At 39.7% G+C, this 12601-nt stretch overlaps 1 protein-coding gene across 1 annotated transcript; it reads left to right on the top strand.

Moving 5' to 3' along the window:
• Positions 1-4531: 4531 nt before the first annotated feature.
• On the top strand, positions 4532-9593 carry LOC146667982 (neuromedin-K receptor-like). The gene is made up of 5 exons (XM_085408557.1): positions 4532-4881; positions 5351-5539; positions 5719-5869; positions 9123-9319; positions 9395-9593. Exons 1-5 carry the CDS (start codon positions 4532-4534, stop codon positions 9591-9593), a joined length of 1086 nt encoding a protein of 361 aa, XP_085264683.1.
• The last annotated feature ends 3008 nt before the right edge of the window (positions 9594-12601 follow it).

Raw genomic sequence — 12601 nt, forward strand, 5'->3', positions numbered from 1 at the left:
GCAATATTCATCCATTAATTAACAGAGTCAAACACAGATCTTGGGTTCACCCTCTCACACAGCATTACCATACTCAGTCACCTTTGTAGTTACCTAACTTATATAACAGATGTTTTAAATCTTTTTTAACATACTGCGGTGCTAAATGAGGCCTGTACGTTGGCCTGTCAGTAGTTTACACGCGCTACGTTGCTGAATCTTTCAGTTACTAGTTTCGCGCTTCTGACGTGGCAAGGGTGGAGTACACTGAGGCCTAACAAAAGGACCAGACCATCATGTGTGACAGCAGGGGGGTGGTGTTTATTTCACCTCTGGCTGTTAAATGTTTTGATTTGTGAGTATAATGTTGTGTCTCACTTAATTAGGTCAGTTTGTTCATACCTCGTTTTGACAGCTGTATTTTACCTCCAGGTCAGCTGGATACACTTATGCATTTTGAAATGCTTCCTTGACCTTGAGTAGTACATTCTTACTACTTACGGGCTCTTCTTTGCTCTTTTGTATTTCTGGCATGATTTTATGATTGAGGGAGGGCGAACTGAAACCATTTTTTAAATACTGAGCCTGTTCATAATATCAGCTGATATGAATATATAAAAATAAGAAAATCGTATTTTACGTTCTGACTCCTCCTTTTTCCTTGCAACTGTCCTCTAGTCCTCCACATTGTCTCACTGACTCTGGCTAAATAAAATCATGAATAAACTATTAAAAAAGACAAGTGTATCCGGAGGACTCTTGAAATCTGTGTTTGTAAAATCCTGCTTTGTGCTTTGCCAGTGCTGCGTGTTGCATTATTCACTTGAGGTTGTCTAATGTTAATAACAAATCAGTTATTTGATGTGTTGCCACGCAGACATCAGCGTCACAATTCTAATGCCCAGTAAGTGTTTTGTTTTTCTCCTGCTGTGTATGACTGCAATTACCTCAAAAAGCGCCTCGAGCAATCTTGCTTTTATGAGCTCTTCAGTGACGTGGGTTGTTTGATGTTTCCATATTCACTTGTTTTCAATATGTATTTATTGAAAGGCTGCACTCTGCTGGGTTTTATAATAGAGGCTGTGGGCCATTTTAAGCTGTGCACACTGTGAAAAGACCAAAAGAAGGTCAGAAAGTCTGTTTCCTCTCAGCAAGAACTCATTACCCAGAGGCCACCTCTTCTGGGCCACTCCCTCTTTAAAATGTCAGTGTTCGAAATTGTTGTAAACACGCCCTTACTCCCATACTAAAAAGGTCAGGAGCTATTTAGTAACAGCTGATAGTATCATTAGCTGTAACCTAAACTTTCACCCTCTTTTTGCTTTGAATAATTCAGGCATCAGTTATTTAGTAGGGGGCGGCAGTGGGGGGGGGTATGGATGTGTCTTCTTGTCAAGTGTCTGATCTCTGTGTGAAGTTTGATCAATGAAAAGCAAATCACGTCAGAATAGGCCGGAAGTCTGACCCTGTGAGAATGAGTAAACTTTTAGTACACAAAGTAAGTTTTTATTAACAAATGCAACGTTTGGGTTTAATAACAGTTTGACCTTAATCATTGCGATGTACCAAGGTAAAATTAAAACAATTGCTGTTTTAATCTACTGTCATGAAGAAGCTCAGAGACAGAAAATAGATCTTTTATAGAGGTGTTCATAAATTAGTCCTACATCCAAAAAAGATTGGATTTCACCTTAATCTGAAACAAGAAATACTCACAAAAATGAGTACAGCCGTCACATTTTTGTAAATATTTTGTTGTATCTTTTCATGGGACAACATTAAAGATATGACACTTTAATACAATGTAAAGTAGTCAGTGTACAGCTTGTATAACAGTGTAAATTCACTGCCCCCTCTAAATAACTCAACATACAGCCATCATTGCCTAAACCAAAGTGAGTACACTCCTAGGTGAAAACGTCCAATTTGTGCCCGATTAGCCATTTTCGATTCTAGTGTCATGTGACTCGTTAGTATTACAAGGTCTGAGGTGCAAATGGGGAGAAGGTGTGTTGTATTTGGTGTAATTGCTCTCACACTCTCTCATATTGGTCACTGGAAGTTTAACACAGCACATCATGGCAAAGAATTCTCAGAGGATCTGAAATTTTTTTTACTCTACATAAAGATGGTCTAGGCTTTAAGAAGATTGCCAACACCCTGAAACTGAGCTGCAGTACAGTAGTCAACACCATAACGCAGGTTAACAGGACAGGTTCCACTCAGAACAAACCTCACCATAGTTAATCAAAGAAGTTGAGTGCACATGCTCAGCGTCATATCCAGAGGTTGTCTTTTAAAAATAGATGTAGGGGTGCTGCAAGCATTGCTGAAAAGGTTGAAGGTGTGGAGGGTCGGCCTGTCAGTGCTCAGACCATGCGCCACACTACATCAAACTGGTCTGCATGGCTGTCATCCTAGAAGGAAGCCTCTTCTAAAGATAATGCACAAGAAATCCTGCAAACAGTTTGCTGAAGAGAAGCAGACTAAGGACATGGATTACCTGTGGCCTGATGAGACCAGGGCAAACTTATTTGGTTCAGATGGTGTTATGGGTGTGTGGCAGGTGAGGAGTACAAAGACAAGCATTTCTTGTCTATAGTCAAGCATGGTAGAGGGATGCCATTGTTTGGGGCTGCATGATTGCTGCTGGCACTGGGGAGCTACAGTTAATTGAGGGAACCATGAATGCCAACATGTACGGTGACATACTGAAGCAGAGCACAACCCCCTCCCTTCAGAAACTGGGTCGCAGGACAGTATTCCAACATGATAACAACCTCAAACACACCTCTAAAAAGACCAGTGCCTTGCTAAATAAACTGAGGGTAAAGGTACTTGACTGGCCAAGCATGTCTCCAGACTTAAACCCTATTGAGCATCTGTCGGGCATCCTCAAATGGAAGGTGAAGGAGGGCAAGGTCTCTAACATCCACCGGCTCCATGATATCATCATGGAGGAGTGGAAGAGGATTCCAGTGGCACCCTGTGAAGCTCCAGTGAACTCAATTTCCAACAGATGTAAGGCAGTGTTGGAAAAATAATGGTTGCCACACAAAATGTTGACACTTTGGGCACAGTTTGGACATTTTCACCTAGGGGTGTACTCACTTTTGTTGCTAGCAGTTTAGACATTAATGGCTGTATGTTGAGTTATTTTGAGGTGACACGAAATTTACACTGTTATACAAGCTGTACACTGACTACTTTACATTGTGTCAAAGTGTCATATCTTCAAAGTTGCCCCATGAAAAGATATAACAAAATATTTACAATAATGTGAGGAGTGTACTCACTTTTGTGAGATACTGTATGTAGCACCCTAAAGAGACTATATTCGACACTTACTGGTTTTACTGAGCTTTATTCTCTACAAACAGATTCTGTACATGAACCACTAAGTCAGGCTAACCTATTGGGCTCTCACATTGGCTAAACCTCTTACATAATACAGACAAACCCATAAAATCCTGACACCACGAGCTTTGCTTTGGATGAAACAGTTATTAAGGATTTAACAGTATCACCCTCAGGCTGATTTAAAGCTTCAGACAGATCTAATGCTACAGCAACATTTTTTATATTTTACAATGAAATTTATTTGATTTCTCCTGGAGTTATGACCAAAATTTTAGCAAAAAAAAGGAAAAAAATATACTTGTTTTAACATTTATTGTCACGTTTGACCAAGAATACTCCAACATCTTTAAGCAGATAAGCTTTCATCAACACAGTTCATCGAAATGCTGGATCTTCATGTTCCACCAGTGGTAAGCGTCCACCAGCGATGCTCCACCAATAGAAAGAACTTTCAAAACCTGGATGCAGGATACCAAAAGGGTGTCAACATGATATCCAAAATATTTATTACATTTAAACCAAATGTACATAAGCAACATACAATACCATCAACCACAGATAATACAAATGCATTTCTAGGGACAAACAAAATTTGAAAAGTAAAAACAAACAAAAACTGTAAAATCTCAATCGTCATTTAAACCAGTGTGATTAGCAGTCTGTAATTTATGAATGTAGAACATTTCCTTGTCTTTCAGATTCGTTGTCTGTCACTTTTTCCATATGAAATTAGGAATGTGATAAATTCCAAAGGCTTGTAATGTGGATGTGATGGTACTGCGGAAGTGCAAGTAGCCAATAACAGTTATACCAAATAGCAACCCAGTTATTTATTAAATTAGTTGTTTATTTGCCTTTGAATTATGTGATTTAGCTTAAAGAGGTCCATGACTTCAACCAAAAACAATGTGTGTTTCTAATAACAGACACAGACAGAACAGAATAAAGTATCAATTTCTCATTAAAAATCTGTGTGCTTGTTTAATTGTGCAGACTAAAATGTGAAAACTACGATCAGAGAGTTTATATGTTTGTTTGATTTGTTGAACGATGGCAGACGCATGTGGAGAACTCTCTCTGCCTCACCGGTCACATGTCCTTTGAGCACGTCGCGCGTCTGTGGCGCATCTTTGTAGAGACCTCTGGCAGCAGCAGACTGAGCGAAACAGATCGGATCGAGCACACCTGAGGAATGGAAAACACAACCAGAGGTCTGACCAACCAGTTCGTGCAGCCTCCGTGGCGCGTCGCGCTGTGGTCGGTGGCTTACAGCACAGTACTGGCCGTGGCGGTCTTCGGGAACCTGATAGTGATTTGGATTATTCTGGCGCACAAGCGGATGAGGACTGTCACCAACTATTTCCTGCTGAACTTGGCTTTCTCTGACGTTTCCATGGCCGCTTTCAACACGCTCATCAACTTCATCTACGCGGCTCACGGAGAGTGGTACTTCGGCCAGGTGTACTGCAGGTTCCACAACTTCTTTCCAGTCACCGCCGTGTTTGCCAGCATCTACTCCATGACCGCGATCGCCATCGACAGGTACGGCCGTGTTATTATTAAGCTGGAGAGACGCAAGAGCCCTTTCGGTGACCTCTTTTTACGAACACTTTTTTTTTTTTCAGTTTGGTTAGATTAGTTAGATTATTCCCCCCCGCTGTATATAAGTTGCAGCTGAACAGTGGTGTTCAGTGTTATTTTATTTACTGTTTCGTTTATTTTTTTTGTCTGAATTTGGTCTGAAAATACTTATTTTAAAATTGTTACAGTTTTATTTTTTCCCATCTTTAATCTGACTTTAAAAATAAACTACAGCTGATGAATTACACACTTTAAATGCCTGAAAATGGGTCTTTGGGTCTAATGAGGTCTTGGGTAAATCATAGTATTCTGCCACAGTAACGGCCATTTCAGGGTTTGCATCCCACCTACCATGGAGAAACTCACACTTGTGGGCATCAACTGATAGCTGAGCTCACTCACTCACTAAGTTGTGGGCTCTCGGTTGTAGGTACATGGCGATCATCCACCCTATGAAGCCTCGTCTGCCTGCTAAAGCCACTCTGGGGGTCATTGTCTGTATCTGGAGCTTGGCTGTGGTTCTGGCCTTCCCGCTCTGCTACTTTTCCACCATCCGAACTCTGCCCCAAAGGACCGTCTGCTACGTGGCCTGGCCCCGCATGGCCGAAGACTCCTTCATGTGAGATCACACTGACACCCTCCTCTGTTTTTCTCTGAAAACTTAACCATCCTTATCAATTCAGATTTCAGCTGTCTTGTTTCTCTTAGCTTGCTATCACTCCCACTAAAGCTGCTTTGGTCAAGCAACGTCAGACAGCTTCCTTTAAAAGCTTGGCATCTGCTTCATTATTTGCACAGGTATCATATCATAGTTACAGTTCTGGTCTACATACTGCCCTTAGTGGTGATGGGCATCACCTATACCATTGTGGGGGTGACACTATGGGGAGGTGAGATCCCTGGAGATTCATCTGATAACTACCAAGGACAGCTACAGGCCAAAAGGAAGGTAATCACTGTGCTCATCCAATGCATTCATCCTCTGCCTTAACGATTTACTTTTGATTAATAGTGTAAAATGTTTATGGGGAAAAACAAACTTGAATTTAACATAACTTGTAAATGGCTGTAATAAAAACACAGTTTTGCGTGAAGGAAAAAATATCACATTTTACAGAAAAGACAAATGTTAGGTCTTCTACGTTTACTGTAGCTAACCAAGAAAAATGGCAAAGTTATTTCTCCTATTTGAGAATATGTATATATATATATATATATTAAAAAAAACACTTACCTAAACCAGAGTGGAAAACTACCAGCTCTGTGACTGAAATGCAACATGCAAAGTCTTTCCATCTTAAATTTGATACAACAAGTAATGAAATGTTGAAATGCTTTAAGTTAATACTGTGTTAAAACATCCCCGGAGAAGCAATGATATGCTAGTGCACAACAACTATAAGAGTGCAGATGTTTGATAACACATCTGCAGGTTTAAAGGAAATCCTAACACAATGAACAATCAAACGAAATATATAAAAAAATAAATACGAGCATGTCTGCTGACTGCCTCCAGCTTTGATCAGTAAAATGTGATAACACATCTGCAGGTTTAAAGGAAATCCTAACACAATGAACAATCAAACGAAATATATAAAAAAATAAATACGAGCATGTCTGCTGACTGCCTCCAGCTTTGATCAGTAAAATGTGACGCAGCAGAGGTTCAGCTTTTATCTGAAAACCATATACAGGACAAATGCACCGGCACAAGCTATCTCTTTATTGCCGGGCACTAATGTTGACCTTTGCAAACACAACACGTCGAAACAGCCTGATCACACAGAAGTAAAGAAACTGGCCACATCCTGATAGCAGAGGATGGGATCCGGAGGCAATCGATTCACTCCTCAGCCAGACGGCACAGTGTACTTTCCAGCAGCTACTGTGAGCGCTGGGTTGAGCAGGGATTAAGGTCATTGCAGATGTCATGACGAGCGTCTATCAAGATGGGCCTGGGATTAAAGTCAGTTCATTGATAAATGCTCCATGTAGGATTATTCAAAGAGGGACCCTAAGGGTCAGACACTGGAAGTATTCATTGATTAAGGGTGTTTTGGATGGAATTAAAAGGAATAAATCTGTGGTTTTGTTTGTCTTTGACCCAGCAACAGTTTCCCAGCTTGATTTTAATGATCTCATATATGGTTTTAGCCATATTTGGCACTTTTTTCCTGCAAACTGGGGACAGAAAACAAAACAACCACATACTTCTATAAAGTTAAAAAAAAAAGTCTGTTGCTTGCAGGAGTCTTTTAAGAATATTTCATGGCACTGCATCAGATAAGAAAGCATGCTGTTGCAGATGCACTTCTGCTCATGAATCGCTGCCTGCTTCTTTTTAACCCCCCACAGCTTTGCATTGTGCTGTAACTTGCTGATGCGTTCTGCGGTGCTCTCTCTTCCATCCTACCTGAAACCTCCTGGGTACTGGTGCGTCATCCCTGACCTTTCCCTCTCCTCATGACAGCCATCCTGGACTCAATGAATCGAAATTATAATTACAGAGAGATAAAAATGGTCAATAAACTCATTATTTCCTACGTTGTGCATTGAGCTACCACGGTGCCAGACATTGCATGCTTAAGTAGCATTTAGAGAAATGTTTGCACTCATAATTTGATATTTCTCCTGCTAAGAATGATGTTTAGGATGCAGGTATGGATAGTATGGAAGTTTGAATACGGAATAATTGCTCAGTGTGACAAAGTTGAATTAATCTAAAGTAGCAAAAATGTAGCTTTTGAATATGAAGATTTGCTGGATACGGTTTAAACTATATGTAGTGTGAAAGGTATAAAGTATAGTGACAAATCAATCATCCAACAGCGTTTCTCTGTATCTATCAGCTCAGATTCAGTTTTACATCCTCCACTTTTTTGTTTAGCTCAGTTTCAGCCCAGTGAGCAGCCAATAGGTAATTACAAACTCAACATCAGATTTTTATTCAGATATTCTGTGGTCTGACAACTCAGATGTAGATTTTTTTTGTTTCACTGTCTAGTGAGGAAGACAAATAAAGCAGCTTACTTCTTTCTTTAGTCTTTATTTTCATTCTCATTAGAGCCATTCTGGGGTAAAAGACAAGACATACACAAACAAGGCAGGAGGTCATACACACACCAGAACGAAAACAAAGAAAACAAATTACCCACATCCATTTGAGTTTCTGCTGCACGCTTACATCTTTAGAGTTATACAACTTAAATGGTCTCAATCTCTTCCCCAAGGCGTTCCCAAGCTACAGAGCTTATATAAAAAAAACACATTCAGCACTAGTGGAATTCCTCCTAATCAAAACCTCACTGACTGATACCAATTGGAACCATTTGGTATTAATAATAATAATAACTGGTAATTTTCCAGTTGAAGGGCTTGTGTCAGTGTTCTATCATTTATGCAAAGACTATTGTTAAAAAGATTCGATGTCTTGGTTTCCTTCAGCACATCAGATATTCTCAGCTCCAGTTTTCATGCATCTATCCTTCACTGCACTGGTACATCCCCATATATAATAAAATCCTGTGCAATCAAATATTTGCTTTAGATTTGCCAGACCACCGTGATTTAAAGACACCTTTACTGTACCTTTAAGAAACTAAAGCTGGAAAGAATAATTTATTCCTGTTTCTACTCATGGTTCGGATTATGATATATAGTCATTTGTACATATTTTTTTAAAACATTTTTTTGTAGTTTTTTTGTGATGCTACCAGCCTGCTGCAAAACTTCTGATTATTTTTTCCCATGTTGTATTGTCTCAGATGCCACATCTGAGTTTATCTCATAATTCCCCAGACAAGGATTTTGTGTTATTATGTTATACCAGCACATTTTCTCGCAGTTACTTATGTTACATTTGCCATTTTGCACACTGAAGAAGGCTGTCTGTCAAAAATCACTGTGCTGTAAAACAGACCCGTTTGCAGCACTTTGACAGCAGGAAAATCACGTGTCACTCCTGACACTAATGAAGGCTCTGTTCTTTTCAAGTGCCCCAGCGAGACACGACAGTGTGGCAGCGAGCCAGCATGCAAAATACCAGCACCCAAAAATAGAAGCAGCTGAACGGAATTAAGCCATCATTCATTTTATTACTGGTGCCTCTCCTTTTCCGCTTTCCTGTGAAATGTCAGAATGTCTTCTGGGGGCGGGGGCCCGCCTACTGATTTGCCCTCCTGCTGATGGCTTGTGTCCTGCAGGTGGTGAAGATGATGATTATTGTAGTGGTTACCTTCGCCCTCTGCTGGCTGCCGTATCATGTCTACTTCATCGCGACGGGTCTCAACAAGCGTCTGAGCAAGTGGAAGTACATCCAGCAGGTTTACCTGTCAGTGCTGTGGCTTGCAATGAGCTCCACCATGTACAATCCCATCATCTACTGCTGCCTCAATAGCAGGTGAGTCCAAGTCAGTCATCACCTCACCAACACTAATCAGAGCATAACTGCATGTCAGCGTTTCGTTGGCTGCAGGTTTCGAGCTGGTTTCAAGCAGGTTTTCCGCTGGTGTCCTTTTGTCCGGGTGTCGAGCTACGATGAGCTGGAGCTCCAAAGCACAAGACTTCGACCGTGTCACCAGAGCAGCGTGTGCACCAGCATCCTGAGCAAAGACAAGAGCACTCGTGGAAACAGGTCAAAACCCAACTCTGAGCTGAATAATAAAGATAGTTAGGGTATTTTTGATCCAATGAGCGCACTCCAGCTAAACGTGAATTATTTATTTGTGGATTATTTATTTCATTTACATTATTTTGAACTGATTGCTTCATTTTTTTTTCCTGTGGATTTTTTTTTTTCACTCACAAACTCAAAGCAAGGCTGGACTGGGACAAAAAATCGGCCCGGGCATTTTGACTAGAGACCGGGCCACCAGGATAAAGATTGAAAATGTGAGGTCATTCAGGGGTAAAACCGCAAAGGATTCTGGGAACTTGTGGCAAGAGGTACTAGCGCACGCAGGCTTTCAATTGAAATCAGTCACACAGTGATAAAAAGAAACACAAAAAATGTCAAGAAGCTGTTGTATTATTAACTGCAATAGCCGGTCGCATGACAGCCACGGGAAGCCGATGGGTAAAGAGATCGTTTTTTTTTTTTTTATCGGATTACGTTGTTGAAGAGAAATTTTTTAAGCCATGTTTCCGAAGTAAGAGCCGACGGATGGTCTGGATATGCCGAATATAACGTCCCAGAACACTCCAGCTCACATGTTAGTCTGCTCCAAGCATTCCCACAAAGGTCAGAGTTTTGTAGTAGTTAATGCGTCATTTTTATAACATAATTGGTGATATAGGTTACAAGCAAGTCTGGCGCTGAACAGAAATTGTCGCTATGCTCCTTTGTTTATTGTGCATAAATAGTAAATTGTCCTGACACAATATTGCGCTTCGCTTCTGTTATTATGGTACATTGACAAAAACATATACTTTTATTCACAGGATAAAACAGTTGTTTTGTATCACTAATTGTCCAGTACGATTACAGCATACAATATTATTGTCACTGCTACATTTCTGTAATTCTACCAGAGATTATTTCCACTACTAATTAATTACCGTTGAGCTCAAAGGTTATATTAATAAACGGTTAACGATGTGTATTTATGACGACGATTTGTGAGACTGGTAAACTTACCTTTGTTCGTACGATGGTCTTTCGTTCTACACGGTGCATTTCAAGGTCCTGTACCCATCCGTCGGTAAACTGTACCTGGGCTTGTTGCAGTGACCTGAAGTTACTAAACTTCATGAGTGTATGCACTCACTCCAAGAACCGTATAATTATAAATCTGAGCGTGGTGAAAGTTGGGCAGCACGCTGACGTCTTTTGTCCACTCTGTGTGCTCGTAAGGGTCTGACCCTTTCACTCCTTTGATTTTTCCTCGTATCTTTTCTTTGTCTTTTCGTCAAGTCTGTCTTTGTACGGACCGACATTGTTCTCCTTTTGTTTTGTACATTCCTTTTTTGTGCGGCAAAGAAAAAACAAGAAGGTATTGGAACCGGAGAATGAACGTTTTGCGGTGCTGCAAATGCTTGCATTTGATGCGGTACTTGGATTGTTTTGCCACGAGTTCCCGGCATGCAATGCGTGAAAGCCACGTGATTGCTAAACAAGGGGGAGGGTCCATCCGGCCTCCTCGGCTGTAATTGGTTCAGCCCAAAGTCGATCATGACTAACTGGCCAATCCAACACCTTTCATTATATATACCCTTCCTATATTAAAAAAAAAAAAAAAAAAATCTATCGGCCCATTAAAAACAAAAAATCACCAGCGGCCCACCGGGCAAGTGCCCGGTATGCCCGATGGCCAGTCCAGCTATGACTCAAAGTCTGTTAGTTGCCCCTCGTACAAGAAAAGAGACCAGGGGGGAAGATAGCTTTTCAGTCTGTGGCACCAAGGGTCTCTGAAACAGTTTAACACTCTGGCTTTGTTTAGCAGACTCTGTGAGGTCTTTTTAAAAAGAAAAAAAAAACAACAAAATTGAAAAACATTTTTATTTAATCAGGCCTTCTGATGAATTTTTTTTATGTGTGTTTTTATTTATTTTGATTCTGTTTTAAAATGCTTCTCTTGTAATTAATTTTGTTTAATTGTTGTACATAGATTTGTGAATTTAATGCCTGTGAAAAGTGCTCTACAAATAATCTTTACTTACTTATTATGAAGGATTAAAATTGCGCGCAGAACGAGAAGAATGACAGCCTCTATGCTGGTGGTTAAAAACAAACCAACAAAAAGAAAAACAGGTATGTAGTTGTAAAGCCCTGGCTGTTGATTTGGGCCATTTATTGTGCCTGACAGCTGACAAAGGAAGCGATGGTGCATTAATCCTGAACACACATACATCATAGACATATATTTTTTTGATGAAGACTCTTGTGGATTATTCTAATTTTAGAATAAATATAACTATGAAATGTTTTGCTTTACTATTACTGCCTTCCAGTCATTAAAATGTTTAATAGTTTCATTTTTTTTATTATGACATGTTTCTGAATATATTTTTGTTAATAAAATGTCAAAACTTCATATTTTTCGTTGCTTTGTCTACATGAATGTTGTGGGCGTATGTGTATAAATTGAATTATGTGATCATGTGAGAAATTACAAATGTGGTGGGGTTTTTTTTCTTTCCTTTTTTGGGGGGTGGGGGAAGGCACTAAATCACACCATACAACTGTGACTACATTTAATTTCTCATAAATGCATAACAAAGAATTTTAAATATTTCCATTACTGAGTACCCAGAGGTAAAAAGTGAGAACTTTTTATAAAAGGTCTAAAAAAAATTCATTTTCTCTTGTTGGTTTTGATTACATTAACACATTTGACATCATTGTAGATCTCAGTGGCTCTGATCAACTTCAGCATCAAAAGTAATGTTGCTTTACTGACTTTAATGTCTTTAAATCAGTTTTAGTGACACTGTTTTTGGAGGTGCTCAGATGTTACCTGTGTTTCATGTTTGTACATGTTAATTCACAAGTGCTTGCTGATGTAGTTGCAGGAAGCATGTGCCGTGTGAACTGTGTGGTTTTTCTGTATATAGGTGTTCTAACAGTATGTAGGTATTAATGTAAGTAATTTGTTAATAATAATAATATGTATTATAATATTTAAATATTTTGCTGCTGACTCACACATGAATACAAAAAAAAGACATATTTAGCCTTTACAGT

This window comes from Rhamphochromis longiceps, linkage group LG6, assembly GCF_057381845.1.
Source record: "Rhamphochromis longiceps isolate RC_006_pf linkage group LG6, R_longiceps_female_GT1.1, whole genome shotgun sequence".
NCBI classification, from domain to species: domain Eukaryota; kingdom Metazoa; phylum Chordata; class Actinopteri; order Cichliformes; family Cichlidae; genus Rhamphochromis; species Rhamphochromis longiceps.